We start from the raw sequence: 27,976 nt of genomic DNA on the forward strand, positions 1-27,976 counted from the left end.
CTGGGAGCCCTTGGGCTGCCTGTTGCTCTCAGCAGTGCACAGCAGCTCCTGCCCAGAGCCTAACATTTAGCCCAGAGCAAGGTCAAGAAACCAAGTTTCTCTGAGGGCAGGGCCAGCCTGGGCTGGAGTCTGGACTTTGTAAGATTTCTGGAAATGATATTTTCTTCTTTAAATATCTTGGGGGGAAAAAATCTTTAAACAAAAAATATCCTCTGAACTTGTTTGGAGGGCAGGAAGGGAGGAGGGCTGGCTGGGAAGACTAAGTGCTACTGCGTAGCCAGTCTCTCTCTCTCTCTCTTTTTTTTTTTTTTTTTTTTTTGTCTTTTTGCCTTTTCTAGGGCCGCACCCACGGCATATGGAGATTCCCAGGCTAGGGGTCAAACGGTCAACTGCTGTCCTACTCCACAGCCACACAGGATCCAAGCTGTGTCTGCAACCTACACCACAGCTCACGGCAACGCCAGATCCTTAACCTACTGAGCAAGGCCAGGGATCGAACCTACAACCTCATGGTTCCTAGTCGGATTCGTTAACTACTGAGCCACGATGGGAACTCCCATAGCCAGTCTCTTGAGGGAAGGGAACTTGAGCAAAATGGACCTGAGTTTACATTTGGGAGGCCCCATGACCAAGAAGTGATCTGCTGAAACTACTACAGCCTTGATTATCCCTGTTGCTTCACTCCAAGCTGAAGAAGTTCCTAGTTCTGTGCTGGAGTCAATGCCTACCAGCTTGTGAGAGCCAGTTGAGTATACCAATGTCATAATCAGGGCTAGTGGCCTCATTATTGGTAGCATGAAATCAGTTACCATGAGAATATTTACACCACAGAAGTTGGCAAATGCTACCAATTAGAGTTCCCCTCCACCAGGAGCTGTTAATCCTTTACCACTTACTAACACACCACAGCTGGTTCTTCTGTGCACCCCCAGTCAGGTTAGGCCCAGGATGTGCTTCTGGGAATAGGTCATATCTCAGCCAGAGAAACCACCAAACTTAACATTCTCCCTCAAGGTCCCCAAAGAGAAGTGCACCAGGCAGGCAACAAGCTAAATAAGAATCCAACAGGAGTTCTGAGCTATGTTGAACCTTTACAGACTCGCCTCTGCCTAATTGCTTAGAATCCAGATCTGGAGAGAAGCCTTTTCTCTGAGCTGAGTTCACACAGCAGGGGAAGGGCTGTGGCCAAAGCCCATATTCAAGGCACCAGCCAAGTACCTTTCCACCTCCCTGGATAGGTGACTTCCCAGCCCACAGGTAGGAAGAGGTCCTTGTTGCAAAAGAATCCACAAGATTGTGAAGTGGTGAGAAAGGAGTACAAAACGGGAAAAAGAAAGCTCTTTCCACAATCCTAATCTTCCTACATGGCCTTAGGCAACCAACCTCATCCATCCTACTCCAGCCACCCATATTCAATGCTACACATACAATTTTGCCATCACCATAGAAGTTCTCTTCATGTAATCTTTCTAATTATCTTCCATCTGTCATACCCTTGATTCCAGTATATCTGCTCTTAAATATAGATTCATAGACATCACCAGATCTTCACGTCTTTTTCACTTATTTATTTATTTAGTCTTTTTAGGGCTGAACCCATGGCATATGGAAGTTCCCAGGCGAAGGGTCTAATCAGAGCTACAGCTGCCAGCCTACACCACAGCCACAGCAACGTGGGATCCAAGCTACATCTGTGACCTACACTACAGCTCACGGCAACACTGGATCCTTAACCCACTGAGCGAGGCCAGGGATTGAACCCATGTCCTCATGGATACTAGTCAGGTTTGTTACTGCTGAGCCATGATAGGAACTCCCCACTTTTTTTTTTTTTTTTTTTTTTTTTTTTTTGGTTATAACCACAGAAGTTATATGCAGAAGTTCCTAGGCCAGGAATCAAACCCAAACCACAGCAGTGACTGGGGCCATAGGAGTGACAATACTGGATCTTTATCCCACTGAGCCAACAGAGAACTCCTGAGATCTTCATTTCTTTTATTTTCACTCTTCTCCCTCCCAGCTGGGAAATGAAGGCTTATCATTTCACCCACTGTCCTTTAACTCCCCTCTATTTCCCTCAACTACAGCATCCAGCTGAACTTTGAAAATAGTCAATTCAAGGAAAAGTGAAAGTTATACAAGAAAGAAAGGCTAACAATAGTATATGGCAGAACAGAGAACAAAATTTACATAATCATATTGATGAAACTTGATTTAAACAAAAATTGTAAAACAACTAAAGTATGAAGATGCCTATAGGAAAAATTCCCTTTTTCCCCCTTCACCCTCTCACACATCACTGATGTCAGATGTGGGTTTTTCTCCCACACCAAGCACTTCTCTGTGACACCAGCCAAATATCCTATGATTCAATTCTAACACAAATCAAGTTAGCACAGACCCCACAGGTTAAAGCCTCAGTCCCATGAGACTGTGCTCCACTTCAAATGCCAGTCACAGGTGTTCCCGTAGTGGCAAAAGGGAAACAAATCCGACTGGTATCCATGAGGATGAGGGTTCGATCCCTGGCCTCGCTCAGTGGGTTAAGGATCTAGCATTTCTGTGAGCTGTGTTGTAGGTTGAAGACAAGGCTTGGATCCCAGGTTGCTGTGGCTGTGGCGTAGGCCGGCAGCTATAGCTCTGATTCGACCCCTAGCCTGGGACTTCCATATGCAGCAGATTCAGCCCTAAAAACCAAAAAAAAAAAAAAAAAAAGCCAGTCACAAGTAATAGGTCCCTGAGTGGTCCACAACTTGTTTGACTTGGCTACAAATCAGAGGTTCCCACGACCCCTCCTTTCCTTGAATTTCATCATTGGCTAAAACAATTAATCAGCCTCAGGGAAACACTTACATATTCTGGCTTATGATTTAATGAAAGATATGGTACAGTGTGCCAATGAAGAGATACATGGGGTGAGATCTGGGAGGATCTGGAGTGCAGGAGTTTCTGTTTCCATGGAGTTGGGGTGTGCCTTCCTGGAAGCTCTCCAAACCCTCTGCTTTGGGGATTTTCACAGAGGCTTCATCGCACAGGGGAGATGGATCTTTAACTCAGTCTCCAACCCTTTCACCTTCCTGAAGGATGAGGGGTGAGACTGAAAATTCCAAGTTGCTAATCATGGCTTAGTCTTCCTGGTGACCAGCCCCTATCCTGAGGCTCTCCAGAGCCCACAGAGAGTCACTTGATTAGAGCAAAAGATACTCCTATCACCCAAGAAATTTAGGAGCTCTGTGTGAAGAATCAGAGAAGTGAACTCAAGGCAAGAAACTCAGGCAAGGATTTCCTTTCCCAGGTTCAGCTCTGATTCTTCTTGGGAGGACAGCCTCTGCCTCCATGTGGGGTCCTGCGATCAGCTGTCAGCCGTCAGGGTCCCCTGTAAGAGCCCCACCTTCTCCCCACTCCCTTTTCCTCAGCCTCCTTTTAAGTCTGTATAGCTTTTCTAAGACTCCACTTTTCTCTCCTGCCTCCTCCTTGAGTCCCATCACCCAAATCAAGTATCACACATAAAGACTGGCAGAGGAAGTGAAGGAACACCCAGTACCAGGGGAGGCCTGGTGCAAGCCAGAGGGCACGGGGCACCAGCTCCAGCCAATGCTACTGCACCAGAATGCGGATACCTTGTGGCCAGATCTTTCCACTTATCTAGAGATCCTTGGCTTTCTGCTTTGTATGAATCTCCTTATTTTTATTTTTTAAGTTATTTTTTAAACTCTTCTTTTAGCTTTTTAGGGCCACATCTGTGGCACATAGACGTTCCCAGGCCAGGGGTCAAATCGGAGCTGCAGCTGACAGCCTACACCACAGCCACAGCAATGTGGGCTCCTTAGTCCACTGAGTGAGGCCAGGGCTGGAACCTGCATCCTCATGGATACAAGTGAAGTTTGCTATCGTTGAGCCATGACGGGAACTCCTGAAACTCCTTGTTTTTAAATGTTGGCCACTAATTCAAATATTTATGGTTAGATCCTGAAACTGAGTCAACCAAAAAACTGGGTTCCCTCAGTCCTTGAAGAAGTTTCATTCGAACCTTCACAGAGGTTGAGGGAAATATTTACATTCTAGTCTGCTGGGGCAGCTAAACACAGAAGACGTATTTCCATACTAAATCACATCTTTCAGAAGCTGCCAAACTATCATCGTCGTCGTCGTCATCATCACCACCATCATTGTAATTCCACCTTTGCATGGTTTTGACCTTTAGAACATGCTTTATTCTCGTGAATTAAAACTAGGACTTTGGAGTTCCCGTCCTGGCGCAGTGGTTAACGGATCCGACTAGGAACCATGAGGTTGCGGGTTCGATCCCTGGCCTTGCTCAGTGGGTTAACGATCCGGCGTTGCCATGAGCTGTGGTGTAGGGCGCAGATGTGGCTCGGATCCCTCGTTGCTGTGGCTCTGGCGTAGGCTAGTGGCTACAACTCTGATTCGACCCCTAGCCTGGGAACCTCCATATGCCGCGGGAGCGGCCCAAGAAATAGCAAAAAGACAAAAAAAATAAAAAACAAAAAAAATAAATAAATAAAACTAGGACTTTTAGGAGTTTCCTCTTGGCTCAGCAGGTTAAGGATTGGGCACTGTCACTGCTGTGGCCGGGGTTTGATCCCTGGGCCCTGGAACTTCGAGAAGCTGCAGGTGCGGCCAAAAAAAATCCCCAAAAAACAAACAAAACAAAACAAAACACTGAGACTTTTAGCTGAAAACCAGAAGTTTTAATTCAATAGAAGAACTATCATCACCCAAAAAAAGACCCCACCCTTGCAGACGCTGGACGGAGCATTCCTCCCCAAGCCCCGACTCAGAGCTGGCTCTTTTCCAGGATTGTTGCCTTTCTTCCCACCTCACTCCCAGCACTGTCTGCACTCGTCATCCCCTCCCTGGGGGTTCCCAAAGAACTAAGTGCCCTTGCTAACCTGGATGATTTTTTGGCCTTCCCTTCCTAGGCCTTCCCCTCCCTACCCTCCTCCCCACCAGGAACCAGCAGGTAGAGGCGTCCCTGTGCTGCCTTTTGTATGGGATAGTAAAAGGAAGTGGCTGAGGGCTGTGAGTTGGTTTTCTGAGTCCCAGGATCCTACCAAAATTTTCAGAGTCTTGCTGCAAAGCTCCTGCCACAAATACTCCACCCATACACCCACATGCTTCACCAACTGCCTCCAATCAAGGATCATAATACCTCTCTTCTCTCTCTGAGAATGTTATTGGTTCTCCCCAGAAGAACTTCAGGGCAGCTCTGCAAAGCTTCATATACTCTATACTGTTCCATTAGATACTTTTCTGCTCCTTTGATAAACATTTCTTTCTAGATTCAGACCAGTTCTGCTATGCATTCATGCCCAAGCAGCATCTGCCTCTCCCCAAATGCTGGGTGGGGCTCTGGACTACCCAAAGGCCCCAAGCATTTTTGGGGTGTGGTATCAAACCAAGTCAGCCTTGCTAATCATCTGCAGTGCCTCATAAAAGCCTCCCACAGAGGGAAGAGTGGCTTGTCTGAGAGGTAGCTGCAACCAGCAGCCCCAAGGTGCAGCTGAAAAGCACTCACTCCCACCCCTGCTGCTTCCTCAGGAGTCAGCCGGCAGCCCTGCCACCCCAATCCCAGTGCTCCGCCATGATAAGGAAAGGCTTCCAGATGGCAGCAAGACTTGGCCACCACAGAGCCCATCCTGGTGCCCTCAACAGCCTTTCCAGGTTCAACTCTGCCTCTGTGTTCGGATCCTCCATGGACTCCGTGGTAAGTGAGTGGGCGGCCCTTCTCCCCGGGGGCAGAGGGTGTAAGGAGCATCCCAAATCTCCTGCTCCCAGACAGCGGCCAGGGCAGATGAGCAGTTTCTTGGGTGCTATTTGATTTGGCAAAGGAAACCAAGTAATCCAGAGCCGAAACAGACCACCACGATACTTTGACCCTGATCGGAATCTCGTGTGGTCACCAACCACTTTCCTCCTATGGGACTCAGACTATCGCAACAGAATTGGGACGTCCCCAGACGAAGGACCCTGTGTGTGGTCCTGGCAAGTAGCTGCATTACTGCCCATGGTTGTAACTGGTCGTAATTGGTGAACATCTGGCAGCCATGGAAGGTTCCTCCTCCTCATCCCAGACAAAGTACCGCACCACTGCCAAGGCCCAAAACATGTTTCAAAGGAGCCACCCTTCCCTTGGCAGTACCACAGCCGTGGACAGAGTTGGAGTAGCCCCTGGGGGGTGAGGGGGTGAGAACCTGGGTCCTCAGCTGTGGTCGCACTCCCTGGGGTAGACAGTGTCTCAGAATGAGCTCTCGTCTCACCATCAGCTCACACACTCATCAGCTTGGCAACCTCGTCATATTTCCTCAGTTTTCCCATCTGTACAGTGAGCCTTATACTAGCTGTCCTCAACCTCAAAGGACAGCTCATGGGTTTTAAAACAGGACAGTTACAGTGCAGGGTGGCATGCCTGTAATTGTCCACCCCAATCCTGTTCCTTCTCTCCCTTCGCATGTTAGTGTCCCCTTGCCTGGTCACCCACAGGAGTCCCCAGGGGCCATTTCCCTCAAGTCAACACTGGCAGAAGTGTTTAAGGAGCTCAGGGACACCCAGGAGCACACTATCTAGAGGTCCCACAGCCCAGGCAGCAGTCCAGGAGCCGTCTAGTTTCCCTGATGTTTCCTGCCCAGGTCTCAAGAACCTGTCAGGAGAAGACAGACTTGAAGAATTATGCCTCCCCCAATGCCAGCTGGTGTCCAGACATGCTGAGCCTCTACCATGATTTTCTGGAGAAGACCAAGGCCGATGGCTGGGTCAAACTGTTATCCTTCAAGTCCAACAGAGACCATATCCAGGGGTTCAAGATGCCATCAGGTCTCCAGGTTACCTCAGGTAAGGCCTGGCCTGAGAAAAGACCTCTCAGCACACATGCACCCCAGCCCAGTGGAGTCAGTTCAGCCAACCCCTGCTCTGTGTTCAGACTCTCCAGAAGGAAATTCATAAGCGCTTTGGCAGTTCCTTCTGCTAACTCCACCCCTCACACTGCAGCGCCAGGCTGGTGGATGAGGATTGCATCCTCTCCCGTCCCTGGCTCCCCTCCTCCCGGGTGAAGAGAGCGCCCCATAGCAGCCACCTCTGCCCCCAGCCCACTGGAGAGCTACTGGCCCCCCTCCTTGCCCATCTGCCTTCTCACCAGGACTTCTTTCCTTACTGTCTAGCTTTATCCCAGGTCCTCCGCCCCACCCCGAAGAGGCCCTAGGAACCACCCCCCTATCCCGACCCGGTACATTGCAGGCCTCCACACACCAGCCCTGCTCTGCTAGGCCCGGACAGCTCTCCTGAAACACTCACCGATCAGAGTGATAGTTTTCCATTTTCATCTCTCTGCAAGTGTGTGTGTTTTCTTGTCTCTGTCATTCCTGCCCAGTGATGAATGGAGTAGTACAGTACTCAGACTAGGGAGTTGCCACCGTGGCTCAGCAGTAACAAACCCAACTAGTATCCATGAGACACGGGTTCAATCCCTGGCCTCGTTCAGTGGGTTAAGGATCTGGCATTGCTGTGAGCTCTGGTGTAGGCCACAGCCGTGGCTCGGATCCCACGTTGCTGTGGCTGTGGTGTAGGGTGGCAGCTACAGCTCTGATTCAACCCCTAGCCTGGGAATCTCCATATGCCACAGGGGCAGCCCTAAAAAGACCAAAAAAAAAAAAAAAAAAAAAAAAAAAGTAGTCAGATTACCCTTGGGTTTATAAAACTAACAAAGCAGGTGTACCAAAAATTTTTTAAAGAATTTGGTTTCCTACCAAAAAAATGATACATAGTTTTTGTAGTCACCTTGGGAAAAATCAAAATTTAGGTGAATTTTTATGCATTTATGTTTCTGTTAAGTATTGTTATTATAAATAACATGCCTTACATTTTAATTTTCAATGTTTAAGGTCTCTTAAAGTCTTGACCTGCCCCTGACCCTATATCCAAGTTCAGCATGGGACTTGCTGAGTGTTTCTAGCTCAAGTTAGAGGGCTCCCTGAGGACAGGCCTGTGTCACCTCAGACTGAGGTGTCTCCCTGAAGATAGGGCTGCATCCCTCTCAGTCCCAGGTCTCTCCCTGAGGACAGGGCTGAGTCCCTTCAGACCGAGGGCTCCCCAAGGATAGGACTGTGCCTCTGCTCTCTGATTAAGTCCTCTGACAGCAGAGCCTTGTGTCCTCTGGTTCTCCCCTCATCCCTATCCCTGAGGCAGAGTTCATTCATTCTGATGAAATACTGGATTTGCATCCAGACCAGGTCCCATGCCCTCACACACTCCCTTCTTCGGCTGTGCCATTGCCATCTCTCCCCAGACAAAAGGGACTGGCGCCTCTTCACCAGGTGTATCGAAACAGAAGGACAAGGCTACGAGTATGTCATCTTCTTCCATCCATCCCAGAAGAAGTCTGTCTGTCTTTTCCAACCAGGCCCCTACCTGGAAGGGCCCCCAGGGTAAGGCCACAGCAGGGCCAGGGTGGATGTCTCTGGCTGCTTCGAAGGCTGAGCTGAGGAGGTGGATTGGTTACCACCAGCCCCCGGGGTCTCTTCCTTTCTCAAAGGAGCTGGGTGGGGAGTTGCGGGCACTGGGTTTTAGTCTCACAATATCGGACCCGGAAGGGATTCTTTTATCTGGTGCAGTCCCCACAGTGCCGATAAGGGATAGCCTCATTGTTCGGGCCTGGGAATCTTCCAGTAAGAAGAGGTCTCAGGGAGTTCCCGTCGTGGCGCAGTGGTTAACAAATCCGACTAGGAACCATGAGGTTGCGGGTTCGGTCCCTGCACTTGCTCAGTGGGTTAACGATCCGGCGTTGCCATGAGCTGTGGTGTAGGTTGCAGACATGGCTCAGATCCCATGTTGCTGTGGCTCTGGCGTAGGCCAGTGGCTACAGCTCCGATTGGACCCCTAGCCTGGAAACCTCCATATGCCGTGGAGCGGCCCAAAGAAATAGCAAAAAGACAAAAAAAAAAAAAAAAAAAAGAAGAGGTCTCAGCAGCTACTTTGAGAAGGGGATATGGTGGACCTGGAAGAGGACAAGATCTGGAATTAGGAGCCAGACTTCCAGTCGTGCTCTGCTGCTGCCGGCCTGGAGAACCCAAGCAAGCAGTTTAACCTCTGGCCTTCAGTCTTCTTACCTAAAACCTTGGACAATAATATCTGCCTTCCAGAGAGGCTGAGAGATAGATAGGATATTATGGACCTTATGTGTACGTGCTTACAGTATAGCTATCAGAGTATCTATCCAAACTGCATGTTTTACCCTTGGACAAACTGAGGCACACAGAGGTATCTTGCCCAAGGAAGCAGAGCCAGTCAAGGTCAGGTCCAGGACTCTAATCCAGCAGTTAGGACTCCAAATCCATTGCTTCCTCCCCTGTAACTCCACTGCCTCCACACGGGGAGCAGACCCAGGAAAGAACTCAGACTGGACATAAATACATCCACAAGGGAAATCAGGCTGACCCTGAGCCTCTTTCCTAAAGACACTGGGTCACCAAGTCCATGGTTTTCTGCCTTCCCCATCCCTGTTCCTGCTTTAGACAGTCACCAAAGCTATTGTTGGTGTTAGAGGAGGGGGGTGGAGAGGAGAGAGGAGGAAGAAGGAGTGGCTTTAGGGTCCCAAGGCCTGGGAGAGACTCAGTTGTAGTTAAACAGAATTCGAAGAGCTTAATAAATGTCAGCGCTTCTGCAGGCCATGGATTCAGACTGCAGCCTTTGGTCATCTTGGTCATTCCCAAAGGTGTCTTCCGGGGGGACACTGATTTCCACATTAGTGCATGCAGCTACCCAGGGACTGGATCAGAGCCCTGCTCAGGCCACAGGTCCCTTCCCTCTGAAGAGGAAAACCCCCAAGAAGGCAGGGATGGAGATGGAGTGTAGCTGACTTTTACTTAGGAGCTCCCTGAGGTGGGGCAGGAGAGGCAGAGGAGACTGTCCAGCACGGAGGCCAGTGGATGGAGGGGTCCAAAGAAGAGATTAGATCAGTGCTGAATTAGAAAAGCCCAGTTCAGTCTCTCTCTTGTGTAAGGAAAAACCCAGTTCTTCCCTGCTGTGTTTCCCTCTCCTATGCGTCTCCTTTACTCTCATATAGAACACTTCCCTTCTGACACTTCTGGTCACCAAATATGTGGCGGTGTTCTCCGACAACCAGGAATTGTCTGTGACATCAACTGGACGGCCTACGATTCAGTTCAATTCTGATACCAACTACCCGGCGATAGTGTCAGATCCCATAGGGTGAGGTCTCAGGCCCACAAGACTGCCCCCACCCTTCCTCAGATGCCAGTAGGTCCCCAGGTTACCCGCAGCTTCTGTCCACTTTGGCTACAAATTGGTGGTTCCCACAACCCTTGCCTCTGGTTGGATTAATTTACTAGAATAACTCACAGATCTCAGGGAAACACTTATTATGCTTACCAATTTAAGATATGAAAAAGGATGGAGTTCCTGCTGTGGTTAAGAATCTGACTGCAGTGGCTCAGGTTGCCAGTCCCTAGGCAATGAGGAGGTATAAGTTACTGGCTGACCAAGAGACCCTCTGTACCGTGTACACACTTCCAGCAGGTCCCGCTGCTGACCAGTGAGGGTTCTTTGGCAGCAACTCTCCCTCTTTTCCAAGTAGTGTGGGGTAGGGAAGTGACTAGAAGCGTACATGAGGTTTTGAAGACATTACTTCATTTGATCTGGTGTGATGAAATTATTCACAATTCACCCTGGAAAAACTAGGTAGGGCTCAGAAAGATTTAGCAATGGCTCAAGATCAAACAGGTAGTGAAGGCAGAGCAAGTAGTCAAGCCAGGTGGGTGTGGGTGCTTGGCTCCCAGCCCTTTCCACCAAAGGGAAGGGGAAGCAAGGGTCTGGGAAGCCCTCTGGTGTCAGGAGCAGCCAGTTAACCCATGGTGGTACAGCAGGGACAGCTGACCTGTTCCACAGAGAATCAGGATCACGCCTTTGAAAACCAGAAACTCCGAGTTCCCGTCGTGGCGCAGTGGTTAACGAATCCGACTAGGAACCATGAGGTTGCGGGTTCGGTCCCTGCCCTTGCTCAGTGGGTTAACCATCCGGCGTTGCCGTGAGCTGTGGTGTAGGTCGCAGACGCGGCTCGGATCCCGCGTTGCTGTGGCTCTGGCGTAGGCCGGTGGCTATAGCTCCGATTCAACCCCTAGCCTGGGAACCTCCATATGCCGCGGAAGCGGCCCAAGAGATAGCAACAACAACAACGACAAAAAGACAAAGACCAAAAAAAAAAAGAAAAAGAAAAAGAAAAAAGAAAACCAGAAACTCGAAACTGTTTCTTGTTCTCTGAATTCTAAAGTTGAGTGCCTTTATCTTTTTCCCAACTTAATCAGCAATGGAGCTTTGGCATGAAGGTCAGCTTACACAAGTGAGAGTGAGACTTTTACACACTTTATTTTTTAATCTTTGCATATATATATACACACACACACACTTTATATTTGTATATATACATATTTTTAATATTATCTTCCATTAAGGTTTATCATACGACATTGATGTAGCTCTCCATGCTGTGCCGTAGGATCTTGTGGGTTACCCCCTCCATGTACGATAGCTGACATTTGCTCACCCCAGCATTTTACTCCATCCCTCCTCCAAACCCCTCCCCCTTGGCAACCACAAGTCTGTTGTCTATGTCCCTGAGTCTGTTTCTGTTTTGTAGATAAGTTCATTTGTCATATTTTAGATTCCACGTATAAGTGATATTATATGGTATTTGTCTTTCTCTTTCTGACTTATTTCACTTGGTATGATAGTCTCTAGATGCATCCACGTTGCTGCAAATGGCATTATTTTGTTCTTTTTATAGCTGAGTAGTATTTCATCTTCCATATGTACCACGTCTTCTTTATCCATTCATCTGTCAATGGCCGTTTAGGTTGTTTCCGTGGCCTGGCTATTGTGAATAGTGCTGCTGTGAACATAAGGATGCATATATCTTTTTGAATTACAGTTTTGTCCCGATGTATGCCCAGAAGTGGGATTGCTGGATTATGTGGTAATTCTATCCTTAGTTTTTTGAGGAAACTCCATATTGTTTTCCACAGTAACAACTTACATTCTCACCAACAGTGTAGGAGGGTTTCGTTTTCTCCCCGTCCTCTCCTGCATTTGCTATTTGTAGACTTTTTACTATGGCCATTCTGACCTGTGTGAAGTGGTACCTTACTGTAGTTTTGATTTGCATTTCTTTAATAATTATTGATGTTAAGCATTTTTTCATGTGCCTATTAATCATTTGTATTTCTTCTTTGGAGAAATGTCTTTTTAGGTCTTCCACTAATTTTTCAATTGGGTTGTTTGTTTTTTTGTTGTTGTTGTTGCGCTCTTTGTATGCTTAGAAATTAAGCCCTTTAGAGTCACAAATATTTGCAAATATTTTCTCCCATTCTGTAGGTTATCTTTTTGTTTTGTGATTTCCTTTACTGTATAAAATCTTATAAGCTTGATTCAGCCCCATTTGTTTATTTTTGTTTTTATTTCTATTGCCTTGAGAGACTGACCTAAGAAAACGTTGGTATGATTTATGTCAGAGAATGTTCTGCTTAGGATCTCTGCTAGGAGTTTTATAGTGTCATGTCTTATGGTTAAGTCTTTAAGCCATTTTGAGTTTATTTTTGTATATGGTGGGAGAGTGTGTTGTAACTTCATTGATTTGATGCAGCTGCCCAACTCTCCCAGCACCACTTGCAGAAAAGACTGTCGTTTTCCCATTGTATATTCTTGCCTCCTTTGTCAAAGATTAACTGACTGTAGGTGTGTGGGTTTATTTCTGACCTCTTTATTCTGTTCCATTGACCCATATGTCTGTTTTTGTGCCAATACCATGCTGTTTTGATTACTGTAGCTTCATAGTATTATCTGAAGTCTGGGAGGGTTACACCTCCTGCTTTGTTCTTTTCAGGATTGCTGAGGCAATTCTGGGTCTTTTATGGTTCCATATAAATTTTAGAATTATTTCTTCTTGTTCTGTGAAAAATGTCAATGGTAATTTGATCAGGATTTCATCAGATTGGTAGATTTCTTTGGGTATATGGCCATTTTAACAATGTTAATTCTACTAATTTAAGAGCATAAGATATCTTTCCATTTTTAAAATCATCTTTAATTTCCTTTATTAATGTTTTATAGTTCTCAGCATATAAGTCTTTCACTTCCTTAGGTTGATCCCTAAATAGTTTATTTTGAGGGGTTCAATTTTAAAAAGGTATTGTTTGGGGTTTTTTTTACATTCCCTTTGTGATATTTCATTGTTAGTTACACACTTAAAATAAAGAAATGTTTGCAACATCCTGCTGAAGCAGGCTCTCAGCTTACCACAGGCAACACTGCTCAGGAGTCCATCTTGTCAGCACTTTATAGGTCCTCAGTCTCACATTTACCCATCTTGAGAATGTGGGCTCAACACTAGCCATGGTGACTGGTGAGATGAGAGCTGGTACAAGGCCATGGTTTAGAGACTAAAGCCAAAAAAGTTCAGGGGCTTTTCCATCCCCTGTAGGGATGCACCTTTCCAAATTACAATAATTGCTTCCAGCAATTAGATGATGAATAAGAAAAGGGTTTTTCCATTAACTCTATCAGAAAAAAAAAATTTTCTGGTGAAATAAAATAATTGTATCAGTGGTTGTTAACATATGCTATAGCAACATGGGAGAAAAATCAGCTGATTTTGACTTGTTTGATCAGAGGGGACCCAGATCTGTCTCCTTTCCTTTCCTTGGAGAAGATGAAGGTGGGGTGGTTCCAGCCTCAGCCTTGCTCCCTGCCCCACCACCAGGTTTGCCCATGGAGGGTCCCTGGCAGCCATGATAGACGAGACCTTTTCAAAAACTGCTTACCTGGCTGGAGAGGGCCTGTTAACACTAAATCTCAACATCAGCTTCAAAAAGTAAGTACAGATCCATGTCTTGCTGGTCAAAGTCATGGTCCTTTTCACTGTCGAGAGGGTAGCCAGCCATCCTGGGTGGTACAGAAGCCCTGCCTGTTACCTTCCTTCCCCAGCTCACTGCCGCACAGTCCTCTGGTCCCTGGCAGGAACCTAACCTCTGCCATCGATTTGGGTTGCTGGCAAATGGGTCCTGAGCCCAGAGCCACTTAAGTCCTTGAGGTGGGGTGGGATGAAGAGAAGGATGGGGGTACAGAGTGGTGGAGGGAGGGGGGCCAGGCCAGTTCACCTTGCAAGATGGCTAAGCCGCCTCCTCTCGCAGCTTGATCCCCGTGGACTCTCTAGCTGTGCTGAATGTTGACGTGGAAAAGATTGAGAACCAGAAGATTTACATGTCCTGCATCATCCAGAGCCGAGACCAGCAGACACTTTACGCCAAAGCCTCAGGTAAAGAGGTCCTCAGCCTCAGCGCCAGGCCCTCCTGAATGGAAGAGCAAATGCTAAGGATCCAGCTTTTCAGAATGGGATTGGGCAACTGCTATAGACACAAAACAAGGGAGAACCTTCTTTTTCTTTTATTTTTTTTGCTTTTCAGGGCCATACCTGCAACATATGGAAGTTCCCAGGCAAGGGTCAAATCGGAGCTGTAGCTGCCAGCCTACACCACAGCCACAGCAACCCAGGCTCCAAGCCACATCTGTGAACTACACGACAATTCATGGCAATGCCAGATCCTTAACACACTGAGCAAGGCCTGGGATCAAATCCGTATCCTCAAGGATACTAGTCAGGTTCATTTCTGCTGAGCCACGATGGAAACTACAACTTTTTTTCTGTGTATAACTGGCCCCAAGCTGTACCACAGTGACAGGATCCAGGTACTGAGTAACTGGGTGCAAATGCTCTGAGCACCTCATTGAACACCTGCCCTCTGTGCTCTGGCTCCTGCCACTTGGCTCACCCTTCTCTTGCAGGCATTTTCCTCCAGATGTCACTGGAAAAGGATTCATCTAAATAATAGCCCCTGTGCCTTCAGGAGAGCCTACTGCTGACTGCCTTGCCTACTGCTGACTGCCTTGCCTGGGACCCACCACCGAGCAGAGAGGAGTGACCAGAAAATAACCAGTAAAGTGAGGGAGAGGGCACTTTCCTCTGCATAAATAAAGTCTCACAGCCCCCTTCTTAGCCCAAGACCCTTCTGTAGTTGGAAATCAGAATCCTTCCAGGGGAGTTCCCACTGTGGCACAATGGGATTGGCTGTGTCTTAGGAGCCCTGGGACACAGGTTCAATCCCCAGCCTGGCACACTGGGTTAAGGATCTAGTGTTATAGGTTCAGGGCAGACACAAAGGGAGGAGGTGTCAGTTTTACTCTAGAAAGCAATCAGAAGGCTTTCTAAAGCAAGCTGTGCTTGAACGGAGTCTCAAAAGTTAAGGGGTGTCCACCAGGCAGGCATGGGAGAGGAGGATATTCCAAATGGAGGGACTAGTACAAACAAAGGCATCAAGGGGAGAAAGAGTACCCTCTGGAGGAGTTCCCGTTGTGGCTCAACAGGTTAAAGGGCCTGGTGTTGTCTCTGTGAGTAGGTGGGTTCAATCCCTGGTCTTGCCCAGTGGGTTAAGGATCTGGCGTTGCCGTGAGGTGTGATGTAGGTTACAGATGCAGCTTGGATCCCGTGTTGCTGTGGCTGTGGTGTAGGCTGGCAGCTATAGCTCTGATTTGACCCCATATGCCTCAGATGCAGCCCTAAAAAGCAAACACACACACACAGGAGAGCATCAAGGCACATATCATAAAGGATTTTATTATTAAATATGGTAATGCCAAACTCTGAAACAGATAACCTTTACACCTTCGTAGTCTAACCTGTATCTGAAATAGAATGCACTTTTCACTCTCATGAAGTCTAGTTTTTGGTATCTAGGAATCATTCAGAAATCCAGCTGACAAAAGGCCTGTCCTCTTCAACAGGAGATTTCCAATGTCATCCCAGGTAGTGGCATCCAGTTGTCAGATGAGAGAAGAGAAAATCCCAAGGAAGGTTTTGGGGGCCAAGCCTCAAAGTGTTTCCGTAGTCACAAGACCCCATCAAACTTCAAGGGAGATGGGCTAGAAAATATGGTCTGACCATATGTTGTAGAAGAAAGGGAAATAATTTCGGTAGGTAACTAGCAGCCACAGCCTCAGGTTTTGGGGTCTTTTTAATTAAAAAAAAAAATCTTATGCCTCAGTTTGAAAGGAGAATTGGCAGAGGAGGGATGAGTCTGTGTCCAAACCCTCATCCTGACAAGTGAAGAATTCAAGTTCGGGCCTCAACTAAGATTCCAGGATCTGGGACAGGGGCTGGGGGTTCAGAGAAAATGAACATTTTGTGGCAAGGAACAGGGTCAGAGAGTTGGACACAAGTTCAGCAGTGGTGGAGAGGTGGGTGGGTCAGGTTTTCTTTCTAGGAACTAGACCACATGCTTCCTAAGCCATCAGTCTTGAATAACAGGCAAAGAATTGGTTGACATGGTTTTGAAGGGACTTGAAAAGGGACTTGATCCAGTGTCCTTCAAAAGCTGGAGACATACTAGCAGTTCCTGTCATGGCTCAGCAGTTAATGAATCTGACTAGGACCCGTGAGGACATGGGTTCAATCCCTGGCATTGCTCAGTGGGTTAAGGATCTGGCATTGCCGTAAGATGTGGTGTAGGTCGCAGACGCAGCTTGGATCCTGTATTGCTGTGGCTGAGGTGTAGGCCAGCAGCTACAGTTCCGATTCGATCCCTAGCCTGGGAACTTCCATGTGCCTTGGGTGCGGCCCTAAAAAGACCAAAAAAAGGAGTTCCCGTCGTGGCGCAGTGGTTAACGAATCCGACTAGGAACCATGAGGTTTCGGGTTCGATCCCTACCCTTGCTCAGCGGGTTAACGATCCGGCGTTGCCGTGAGCTGTGGTGTAGGTTGCAGACATGGCTCGGATCCCGCGTTGCTGTGGCTCTGGCGTAGGCCGGTGGCTACAGCTCCGATTCAACCCCTAGCCTGGGAACCTCCATATGCCGCGGGAGCGGCCCAAGAAATAGCAACAACAACAACAAAAGACAAAAAAGACAAAAAAAAAAAAAAAAAAAAAAAAGATGGAGATGCACTAATGGCCACAGCCAGAAATCTTGTGGCTGCCAACTGTGCCCTCCCCCCATATTCCCTATACACTCCCCTCCTCCTTTTGTGCTTTCACGTTTGCCTTGGATGACCCGTTAAACCCAGACTGTAAATCAATGTGTACCAAAAACCTCTTGTCCTTTATTCATGGCCAAGAAGAGCCTAATCTTCATTTAAATATATTCCATCCTTCCAAGGCAATCAACAAAAGGAAAAAAACCAAAACCATTGTACTTGGAAACTCAAGTACAACTTGCTTCATTCTTCTCACATCTAGCAGTGGGATGTCAGCACCCAGGAAGACTTTGGAAGTCCTGTGTTGAAGATAGCAGAGGTTGAATGCCTCCTAGCACCCCTCTGCTGGGGCCAGTGTCTCATACAAACAAGCACCAGCTGGCAAGCGAAGAGGTAGGAGGCTCTTAGGCAATCCCACAGCCAGGCCGGGGATGTCAGCCCTGATTGGATGAGGCCAGGTGAGCAAGCAGGGATCTTGGTAAGGGAAATAAGGTCACCAGCTGCTGGAATACTTCTCTAGCTTCGAGGGCTTTGACAGATGCCTATCTTCTACCAGAAGGCCAATTATCGCAGCTTTCCAGGCAGAAACAAGGGGAGTTGCTGCCTCCACACTTTAAAAACCAATTCCCATGTGTAGTACATTCATCTGGAATACAAATACTATTATAGAGGTAGATGGGGTGGAATCCAATTGGCAATCCAAGCGAATGTGGATTTTTGTTGTTGTTGTTGGGCAGGGGGCTGCAAGTGCAGCATATGGATGTTCCCAAGCTTAGGGTCAAGTCGGAGCTGCAGCTGCTGACCTATGCCACAGCCACAGCAGCAAAGGATCCAAACCATGTCTGCGACCTACACTGCAGCTCATGGAAACACCGGATCCTTAACCCACTGAGTGGGACCAGGAATCAAACCCTCATCTTCATGGACACTAGTCAGGTTCGTTACCACTGAGCCACAATGGGAACTCTAACAAATGTGGATTATTATTCTGCTTGAAGCAGAGAATATGTGTTCTCCAAATGTCTGAATTAAGCGCCAAGAGAAACCAAAGAGTGAATAAGGCAATTGTAAGACCAACCAGTTCCAGAAGGCAACCAACATCAATGGCTCATACCAGCTCTTAAAGAAGGGGCCCCTAAAGTCTTCCTGAAACTAAGACCGCAGAACTAGATCATGCATCATGGGTCCTGCTTGAGGAGCCAGAGCTGCAAGACACGGTATATCACCAACCCCATGACCTGCCAGTGAGTTCTGGTGGCCAAGTCATGCTGCCTGAGGCCACTGCTCAAGGATACAGGACAATTTAGCAAAAGCTCAGGGAGTCATAGCAGTTGTCTGCTGACCTAGAGAAAAGGTCTGTCCCCTCTTAGCCTCTTCATCTGGCTTGAACCCAGGAAAGCACTCTGTACTGGCCGGTCCTCTAAGTGTCCTTCTACAGTGGCACTGGCAAGTAAAAAGAGGCCAAGGCCCTGGGTCACCTGCAAAGTTCTTGAGTGGCAGCAATGGCGCAGGCAGAGGTAGGAGGCCGCACCCCCAGTCCTCACTCAAGGGAACAGTTCTGCACAAATACAAAGACCCCTAGGGTACAAGACAGAACAGTACTCCTTTTTTGGGGGGGGGGGTCTTTTTGCCTTTTCTAGGGCCACTCCTGTGGCATATGGAGGTTCCCAGGCTAGGGGTTGAATCGGAGCTGTAGCCACCGGCCTATGCCAGAGCCACAGCAATGTGGGATCCGAGCCACATCTGCGACCTACACCACAGCTCACGGCAACACCGGATCCTTAACCCACTGAGCAAGGCCAGGGATGGAACCCGCAACCTCATGGTTCCTAGTTGGATTCGTTAACCACTGAGCCACAACAGGAACTCCAGAACAGTACTCTTTGAGATAGAAGATCTGGGTTGTATGTGCACTGAGACACATGGAAGTTCCCAGGCCAGGCATCAAATCCGAGCCACAGCTGTGGCAGAACTGGATCCTTTAACCTACTGCACCAGGCCAGGGATTCAACCTGCACCTCCACAGCAACCTCAGCCATTGCAGTTGGATTCTTAACCCACTGAACCACGGTGGGAACTCCCAATAATTTTTTTTTTTTAAGACTGAAGAGGAAAAGAAGACGATATGGGTTCTAGCCTCAACTCTGCTGTGTGGCACATTATTTCTTCCAGGGTCTGTTTCCTGTTCACTAAAAATGAAAGCATAGATGAGGTGATCCTCAAGTTCCAGGTCTGATGTCTTACCGTTCTGATTAAGTCAGCTTTTGGCTACCCAGCATGCCAGTCATTTGCTCGACTGCTCGCAGATCTCCTCCTTCCCCTACGCTGCCTTAGACTGCAGAGGGCTAGTGCCTACAATCTCCGATTCCCAGTCTCCTTTGTCATCCAGCTTTGAAGGGCTCTAGTGGCAGGTTGGAAGGTGGAAAGTAGGGAGATGTAAGGGTATTTCTCCCCTTTTCTTTGTTTTGGAAGGCAACTCCAGTAGCGGCTCTGTCTCATGGTTACCGATCCTACCAGACAGCCCTCAACATCCTATTGGCCATGTTTGCTCTTCCATCACCTCGGTAACAAGTTCCCTGTGTTAAACTCCCTCTGTTGAAGCACCTAACAAGTGCTGTTTTCCTCACCAGACCCTAACTCATATGGCCAGGTTGTGGATTTTCTGTAGTCAGTTTTCTCTTCAGTCCCACTGCTATATGGCCCAGGTGGGTTACACGTTTGTGTGCACCCTGAATTTAACACCCACCAAGAGAAGGACACGGAAGGGGTGAGGAAGGAGGAAAGTGACCTGTCAAAGACTGGGCACAATCCAGGCTGAAAATAAATCTCTGCCCATTCCCCCCACACACACACACTGCACAGCTGAGCACAGCTGGAGAAAACACACACACAACCCCGCTATCCTGCTTTAACGTCATGATCACTCTCCTAACGTGGGCCCATTATACAGCCTGGCAGTCAGCCTGCAGTTCCCTAGACCATTCAGTCTCCCGCTCTCCTGGGCGACTGTTTCATTCCTGGTCCTCTCTACCCGAACCCCTAGCACTGGCTCCTCCCCCATCATCACTCTCAGCTGATGACCTTGCTTCCTGTTTCCTTGAGAAATTAATGAGAAGCATTCAAAGAGAGCGAGCTCCCACACCTCTACCAGTTTATTCCACTTTGCCTCCAGTAACCGGGTGAACTGTTCATAGAGCAAGCAAGGGACAACCCTTAGATCTATTTCTCATGCGTGACACCTATTTCTTATTGTCTACTCAGCAATATTGCTCCAAATATTCTTCTTTCTCTCTTCCGCACTATCGATTTTCCTTTTCTATTTGATTTTCCCCAGCAGCATACAAATATATTATTATTTCTGTCATTTAAAAATTTTGCTCTTATAGTTCCTGTCGTGGCTCAGTGGTTAACGAGGATCATGGGTTTGATCCCTGGCCTCACTCGGTGGGTTAAGGATCTGGTGCTGCTGTGGCTGTGGTGTAGGCCGGCAGCTGTAGCTCCAATTTGACCCCTAGCCTGGGGACCTCAATATGCCGCAGGTGCAACCCTAAAAAGATACATAAATAAATAAACAAATAAATAAATAAAATATAAAAATTAAAATTTTCCTCTTGATTCTACTCTCCACTCTGGCCACTGCCCCCACTTCTCCCTTCTCCTTTAGCAGACTTTTCCAGAGAGTTATCTTTGCTCTCTTTCTCCTATCCTTTCCCAAGCCTTTGCCTCCACTGCTCTCCCAAACTGCTCTTGTCAAAGTCACCAATGACTCTGGCACTAAAACCAATGGTCAGTTTTCAGGCCTTATTTTATCAGAACCAGCTGGTTCCTCCTCCTCTCCCACTCTAATTGTTGGGGCACCCAAGACTCAGTCTTTTTTTATCCTTTTTCTTTTTGACCTACAGTTCACCAAGTCTTGTGGCTTTAAATTCCACCTGCATTTCTGCTGGTGCCCACATTTATTTTACTAGTCTGGGCCTCTCCTTGGAGCTTCAGATTCATATATCCAGCTGCTTACTCAACATCTCCATTTAGATGTCTAACAGGCATCTCAAATTTAACAGATCTAAAACTGAGTTCCTGAGATGTACCTGCCCCATAAATGGCAGCTGTCTTCTTCTGGCTATTCAGGCTAAAAACCTTGGATAATTCTTTCTCTTTAGATAGGGATGGATCCATCAGGAAATCCTATTGACACTATCTTCAGAATATATCCAGAAACTGACTACTGCAACCGTGATCCATGCCCCAGTCATCTTACAAAGATTATTTCAATATTTTCCTATCTGGTTTCCCAACTTATGCCCTTATCCCTTTCATTCTATTCTCAACACAACCACAAGAGCAATCCTTTAAACGGTACATCATCATATCACTCCTCAGCTTATCAAAAGGAAAAGCTAAAACTGTTATCAGCCCCAGTAGAATCTAGCCCTGGTAAATCTCTGATGTCATATCCCCATCACTCATTCTGTTCTGGCTACACTGGCCTCTGTGACTCCTTAAACACTCCAGGCATGCTTCTGCCTCCGGGCCTCTACATTTCAATTCTTTCTGCCCAGAATGCTTTTCTCCAGATAGCCTTCCTCCTTCCTTTGTATCATTACTGAAATGTTACATTCTCAAAGTGGCCATCTTTAACCACATTATTTAAAATTGTATGCTCTCCTGACACCCTCTATGAGCCTTCTCTAATTTTCTCCCCAACACTGATTTCCATCTAATAAACTGTATTTTTCCTAATTTATTTTTGTCTGTCTTTATTCCCCCACTAAAGTAGAAACTCCATCTAGCCAGGACACTTCTCTGCTGCCTCATGGCTATATCCCCAGAGTCCAGTATACAGTGCCATATAGTAAATAGTCAGTGACTATAAATGAATGAATGAATGAAGCCACAGAATCAAACTTCCCTCAATCCTCTGGACTTCCTCTGGATTTCTTATGATAGAAGCCAAAAATGTCCTTATTTTCAAGTCAGATTGATTTGGGGTTTCTGTTTTTGTATACTTTTAGCAGAAGTCAGCCTAACTAATGCCCAGGTGTGATCTTATTTGATCTTCATGCTGACTCAGAGTTAGGTATCTTCTCTCCGTTTTCCAGAAGGGAAAGGTGACCCCAGAAAGATTAAGTTACATACCAGAGGTCACACAGCTAGTAAGTCACAGAGCTCAGATCCCCAACCCGCCTAACTGATGCCACAGTGCTCCACACAGACCACCCTCCCCAGAAAGGACCTCAGGGCTGAGCTAAATCAGAAATCACAGGATTGGGAAGTCTGAGTGTGTCAGGAATCTCCATAAACAAAACATTTGCTCACTCAAAACTCAAGAATCAGATGTCAAAATAATCATCTTGTTTGTTTCTTGTATTTCACAACTTGTGTTTTTGCTGTTATGTCTCTCCCCTTAAACTGCTTCTCCATTCTATGTATCCCCAGCACCTAGCCCAGTGAAGGGATAAGTGAACTAATGCAGGTGCAGTTCTGCTTAATATCATTAATTCATTCAACAATCCTGACTGAGGAGTTCCCGTCGTGGCGCGGTGGTTGACGAATCCGACTGGGAACCATGAGGTTGCAGGTTCGGTCCCTGCCCTTGCTCAGTGGGTTGACGATCCAGCGTTGCCGTGAGCTGTGGTGTGGGTTGCAGACGCGGCTCGGATCCCGCGTTGCTGTGGCTCTGGCGTAGGCCGGTGGCTACAGCTCCGATTCAACCCCTAGCCTGGGAACCTCCATATGCCGCGGGAGCGGCCCAAGAAATAGCAACAACAACAACAACAAAAAAGACAAAAAAAAAAAAAAAATCCTGACTGAGCACCTGCCTTATTCTAAGCACTGTCTTTGTGATGCTTACAGTCTAGTAAGGGAGGAAGTCATGAAACAATCACATAAATAAATCACAGGAAGAACTGTGAACAGTACCATAAAGGGGAGTATGGGGTGCTGTGAAGGTAGAGAACAGAAGCCCTTAATATCAATGGTGAGGATATCAGCGAGGGCCTCCAGAGCCAAAAGATGAAGAGGGAGTGGTCCTAGGAGAGGAAAGAGTTTAGGCAAAGGCCCTAAGGAGGGAATGAAGGATAGTGACTGTACCTGGAGTACAGTTGATGGCCTCATCTTTTCCGTGGTAGTCTGTGCTTCCTAGAGCTGTCTTCAAGGAGGGGAAGGAGGGAGGAGACATCCTCCATGTTTACAGTTTAACACACTTCTAACAAGAATGGGGGGTTGCCACCGTGCTTGCCGCCAGCCTGACCTGGGCTCTGATGGAACCAGCTCTGTCCTCAGTGTCTCTGTGTCCAGAAATCTTGAGGCTGGTCACGTTTCCTTGGTCCCGTGTAATTCAGAGAAATAGTCACCGCAAATCACCCTGTCTGGGAGCAATGTGAATGGCTCTAGACGGGAACAATGGGGCCCAAGGCAGGATTCCGGCAAGGAGGGTTTTGCAGAAGTTACCTTTTGTGTTGCCACGGCTGTGGGCTTCACCTAGGAGGGCTGGGGTGGGGCCAGTGTAGCACAGAAAGATAGAGGCCACTGCTCCCTAAAGGGCTGTCACCCTTTTCGCTGCAGCCCTTCCCCAACTCCCCAGCGGCCTGGGCCCAGCAGAGAAAACCTCAGGGGCGCAGGGCTGGCTTTCTGCTGGAAACCCGAAGGAAGGAGTTAAGAAGGCCGGCCTGATGGCTGCAGAGACAGAGCTGTGTTTATCCAGGAAAAGAGGTCGTACGTTGGCAACGCAACGGAGGCCCCTGCCAACTCCTCCCAGAAGGACTGGGCTGGGGTAGGAAGCTGTTCCCCTCCGGTTCTGAACGCCTCCTGGCCAGAGGCCAGGACCCAGAGGCGGCTCGCAGGTGAGGCCTGCCCTCCAGGTGCCGACGGAGCCGCTGCAGTGGGCTCAGACTCCCAAGCAGAAGGTCGGAACATCGTGCTCCCCCAGGTGCGGGCGAGAGGGTGCGGTAAGCAGCGCGCGGCGGCGGCCGGGCCTCCCAGAGTCCCCTCACGGGTGGTGGAGAATCAATGCTGCCTTTGTGCTCAGCGGTTTCCTAGGGAGAAAAGGAGTGGAGAGAGGGAGGGACGGCCCAACCGCTGGGCCCGCGCTGCGGACTTGGGATGAGGTAGGGCTAGGAGGCAGGGAGCAGGACGGACAGGGCCTTAGGGGGGTGGGATCCTGTGCCCCGCAAAGGTACATCTCCTTGAAGCAGCTCTGGGTGCTCGCAGGGCAGCAGCCAAGTGTGCAGCGAGTCTGCTTCTGGCCTGGAACAACTCAGGAGGCGAGGGAGGAGCAAGAGAAGGCAGGTGGGGATAGGGCCGAAGGATGGCTCAGCTTGAGAAGCTAGCCCTGCCGCAGGGGAGGGAAGCTGGGCGTGGAGGTGTCCCAGGGGGTGCCAGATCGGGCCTAGTAGGAGAGCCTGAGTCTTCCCGCAGGATGTCTCTTGGGGGAGCTTGTATATGTTTGGGATTCTGGATCTGGGTGGGAGCTTGTGGTTACAGATCTTTTGATAATGCAGATGTTACTCTATTCTAAGAGAAGCTTAGCGTTCTAATGAGTGTTCAGCCTTCTACCTCCGGAGTGGGTGGACATCTTTGTTACCAATGAGAGAATCTGTGTACTCGGATGTCCAAGGCCTGATCTGAAAATGTGACAGTTTAGCCAGGGGCCCCCAGACTTTGCCGCCTTTTGTCCCACCCCACTCCCACCCCCCACCTCAGCTCAAACAGGGACCAGTGCTCCCTGTGGGTCGTTAAAGAAGGGAGTGGCTGCGGACCACCAGGTGTTTGCAGCATCACCCACTTCGCCCTCCCCTTCCTTTCTCGGCCAGGCCTCCTTACGAGACGCTGGATTTGGACCCTCTCGGCCTCGGAGAATTCAGACTTTCAGCCCCCTGCCCCGCCGCATGTGGCTCTTGGAAAAAGCTGGCTACAGGGTGGGGGCGGCGGAGTCTCGGGCTCGGTGGGCGCCCTCCAGCCTGTTTCCTAAGCGCCGCACCCCCGGCCAGCTGGCTCGCGCCTGCCCCAACGTCCTCACCCCCGATCGTATCCCGCAGTTCATCATCCCGCCTCGGCTCTCCGACCCAGGAGGCGCCGAGCCCCCGGGCGGGCGCGACGCGGGCGGGCGCGGCCTCCCTACGGCCTGTTCGCTGCCGCACCTGGCTGGCCGCGAAGGCTGGGCCTTCCTGCCCGAGAGCCCGCACACGCGCCGGCGCGAGTCCCTGTTCCATTCGCCGCCGCCCGCCCCGGCCGGGGGGCTGTCCCCCGCGCAGTCCCGGCTGCACGTCTCCGCCCCGGACCTGCGCCTCTGCCGGGCCCCGGACAGCGACACCGCCTCGTCGCCGGATTCGTCTCCCTTTGGCTCGCCGCGGCCAGGCCCCGACCGGCCCCGGCCGCCCAGGCCGTGCTCGCTGTCCCCGGAGGAGGCGAGCTCGGCGGACACCAGCCCTTACACGCCGCGCCGCGCGGGGCCGCCCACGCCGCCGCTCTTCCACCTCGACTTCTTGTGCTGCCAGCTGCGGCCGACCAAGGAGAGCGTGCTGCGCCTCGAGCCCCGGGGCGGGCAGCTGCGGTTCTCCGCCGAGTACCAGGCCGCCCATGGGCGGCTGCGGCTGCGCCTGGTGAGCGCCGAGGGCCTGCCCGAGCCGCGGGCCGGCCCCGGGTGCGGCGGCGGCGGCTGTTGCGTGGTGCTGAGGTTGCGGCCGCGCGTCCGGCCTCGGGGCCAGCGGAGCCGAGTGGTCAAATGCAGCGCCAACCCCATCTTCAACGAGGACTTCTTCTTTGATGGGCTCGGTCCACCAGACCTGGCCACTCGCAGTCTGAGGGCCAAGGTGCTGGACAGGGGCGCGGGGTTCCGCAGGGACGTGCTGCTGGGGGAGTGTGAGACGCCCCTTATTGCCTTGCTGCCTCCCTTGGGTGGTGGGCTAGGTCCCGGGACCTCCCTGGCACCTGCCCATCTCAGCCTTTAGCCTGAGAGACTGTCTCGCCCACTGGATCTTCCCATCTGCGGGGCATGTATTTATTTTTGCTAATAAAATGCTCGTTTGTCTCTAGCGGGATCTCTCCCCTTATTGGCATATCCTGGGCTTTTAGAACTGCAGCCTATGCTCCCTCTGCCCTGGCCATACAAGGGATGGAGGAAGCTCATTTGGGTTGTCTGAATTGGAGCAGGCCTTTAGCAGTGATTCTCGAACTGAATGAGTCACACTAGCCAGACATCAACTTGGATGAGCTTGTTAAACATGCGGAAAGAATGCCGGCCTCCATCCCCAAGAGACACTGACACTAGTTCTGTAGGTCTGGGCTGGACGGGTCCTAGGTTCCCTGTTCAGCAAGGCCCCTGCCCCTTTAGGGGGCCGTCCAATTACTGAGTCACTCCAGAAAAAAGCTCTGTGGCTGAAACCATCATAAGCCACCTTCCCCTGGGGTTCCTTGGGGCTGCACAAGGGGAAGCCAGCACTCCCCACCCATCTACCGCACCACTTCGGCCCACATCTGTTCTGAAGAGAGACGAAACTTCTGCACCTTGGGAGTGAGTCAGGAGATGTCAGACTAGCACACCACGCCTTTGGGTGTCCTCTCTCTTGCCTTCTGCACCTGTGCCACTCTGAGGGGTAAGGCTGGAGCCAAGAGCCAGACCAATCTCAATGTCCCAGGGACTAAGGGCTTGGGAGAGGAGAGCGTCCCTCTGAACTGCGCGTGCTGTTCTCAGGGATGCCCGGAAAGGGCTACCGGGTGAGTAGGAGGAGAATGTGGAAGATGGATAAATGTAGGTCACATCGTGTTTACCACCTACCTGAATGTCCCTGACGTCAGCAGTGACCTTCTTCTCACTCACCTCACCTTCCCTGGAGCTGGTTCCTCTTGGCTCAGGCTAGGCTTGGAGGAAGAAAGAAGAAAGGGAGGGAGGAAGGGAGGCACTGTGCCAACCCAGCTTCTTTTTCCCTCTTTCTCGGGCCCTTTCTCATTTTGCCCAGGGCCCCTAACCAGAGCCAAGCCTGCTGCATCCAGATAAAGCTCAGCAGAATGCTAGCATAATGCATGCACTTCCATTCAGATTGCTCCTCAGTTCCTCTTCCCTCTCTTGATTAGGTCCCCCCCCATTCCCCCCCCCCCCCCCGCCGTCCCCCATCCCCCCTCCTCCGTCTCCACCCCCCACTCCCCCACCCCTGTCCCTGTCCCCCAGAAGTCTTGCTCCAAATGTCCACCAGGTGGTAGCATTGATCAAATAATATTAGGTGCTAACAGCTACCCAAAGAGTATCGATTATCACCATTCAAGGAATTGTTCCAACAATTTGTCAGCAACTCCCTTGTGGGGTAAGTACTACTGTGAATATTGTTATCCAGTGTGACCTTGGGTTTATCCATTCAGTTTGGCGTAAAACCAGGATTCAGACCCAGAGAGTCTCGCCTTAGAATCTGGGCTCTTAATCACTTAACTTGAGCAGTCCTAAGTGCCAGCTGCCAACTCCCAGTCAGATCACTTCCTTCCCTGGGATGATAGCTCACCAATCTTTTCAGCCCGTGAAGTCCACCCGTAGGTCCAGCTCTGTCCCTCGTCCTGTGCTACTTCAGCCACAAATCCTCCCCTAACAACCTCTTAGGTGAGCACCTGGATTCGATGCCCATTTGAAAGCAGCTGGAAAGAAAAGTAGAGGCCATTTACCCTTCATTCATGCATTCCTTCCACAAATGCCTAGAGAGGGCCAGGGGGCGCTGGGCCTTGGGTACAGCAGGGATCAAAACAGACAGAGGGATCAGACAGGTTACAAAATGAATAAAATGCAAAAATGTTACTTGGTAATACTTCTAAAGAAACATACAGCAGGAAAGGGGCATAGGAAGGGGATCTGATGAAGAGAAGGGAGGATTATAAGAATGGAAAGAGGGAGGAAGGGACCAAAACATCTCTTTTTAACCACAGCACTTTGTACCAGGAGGTCCT

At 49.4% G+C, this 27,976-nt stretch overlaps 2 protein-coding genes and 2 long non-coding RNA genes across 10 annotated transcripts in view; 2 read left to right on the forward strand and 2 right to left on the reverse strand.

Annotated features, from left to right (window-relative positions):
* The window catches only part of THEM5 (thioesterase superfamily member 5), a 39,024-nt gene extending 23,939 nt beyond the window's left edge, over positions 1 to 15,085 (forward strand). For 4 of the 5 annotated variants that reach the window (XM_085023094.1, XM_085023096.1, XM_013997133.3 and 1 more), the window contains 6 exons: positions 5,563 to 5,728; positions 6,651 to 6,852; positions 8,303 to 8,441; positions 13,787 to 13,897; positions 14,217 to 14,341; positions 14,869 to 15,085. In XM_085023094.1, coding sequence (XP_084879220.1) covers positions 5,606 to 5,728; positions 6,651 to 6,852; positions 8,303 to 8,441; positions 13,787 to 13,897; positions 14,217 to 14,341; positions 14,869 to 14,912 — 744 coding nt within the window. In that variant the 5' untranslated portion in view covers positions 5,563 to 5,605 and the 3' untranslated portion in view covers positions 14,913 to 15,085. Of the gene's footprint in view, positions 1 to 5,480; positions 5,729 to 6,650; positions 6,853 to 8,302; positions 8,442 to 13,786; positions 13,898 to 14,216; positions 14,342 to 14,868 lie in introns of those variants that run through there. The other variant, XM_085023095.1, reaches the window with a different exon arrangement.
* LOC146404082 (uncharacterized) lies at positions 11,376 to 23,735 on the reverse strand. Its single transcript, XR_014844245.1, has 3 exons — positions 23,501 to 23,735; positions 23,141 to 23,418; positions 11,376 to 14,375 (listed from the first exon to the last, which is right to left on the reverse strand). It is a non-coding gene; the product is annotated as an uncharacterized LOC146404082 (long non-coding RNA).
* C2CD4D (C2 calcium dependent domain containing 4D) lies at positions 23,615 to 26,080 on the forward strand. 2 transcript variants are annotated; one of them, XM_005663439.4, is made up of 2 exons: positions 23,615 to 23,978; positions 24,862 to 26,080. In XM_005663439.4, the coding sequence occupies exon 2, from the start codon at positions 24,937 to 24,939 to the stop codon at positions 25,996 to 25,998; it is 1,062 nt and encodes a 353-aa protein (XP_005663496.1). In that variant the 5' UTR covers positions 23,615 to 23,978; positions 24,862 to 24,936; the 3' UTR covers positions 25,999 to 26,080. The 2 variants fall into 2 exon arrangements, with proteins under 2 accessions (XP_005663496.1, XP_084879207.1); XM_085023081.1 differs by having other exon boundaries at positions 23,873 to 23,997.
* Positions 23,954 to 27,671, reverse strand: LOC110260324 (uncharacterized). Of its 2 annotated transcripts, none has more exons than XR_002343438.2 (3): positions 27,541 to 27,671; positions 26,826 to 26,908; positions 23,954 to 24,084 (listed from the first exon to the last, which is right to left on the reverse strand). It is a non-coding gene; the product is annotated as an uncharacterized LOC110260324 (long non-coding RNA). The 2 variants fall into 2 exon arrangements; XR_014844241.1 differs by lacking the exon at positions 23,954 to 24,084 and adding an exon at positions 25,768 to 25,899.
* Positions 27,672 to 27,976: the final 305 nt, after the last annotated feature.

The sequence above is a fragment of the Sus scrofa genome, chromosome 4 (genome assembly GCF_054392235.1).
Source record: "Sus scrofa isolate SSC_HxYL_T2T_F1_AM1 chromosome 4, Sscrofa_HxYL_maternal_Yorkshire_Landrace_v2.0, whole genome shotgun sequence".
NCBI lineage: Eukaryota > Metazoa > Chordata > Mammalia > Artiodactyla > Suidae > Sus > Sus scrofa.

Excerpts from the sequence above, each read along its gene's own strand:
- C2CD4D (XM_005663439.4), top strand. The coding sequence starts at position 24,937 with ATGTGGCTCTTGGAAAAAGCTGGCTACAGGGTGGGGGCGGCGGAGTCT.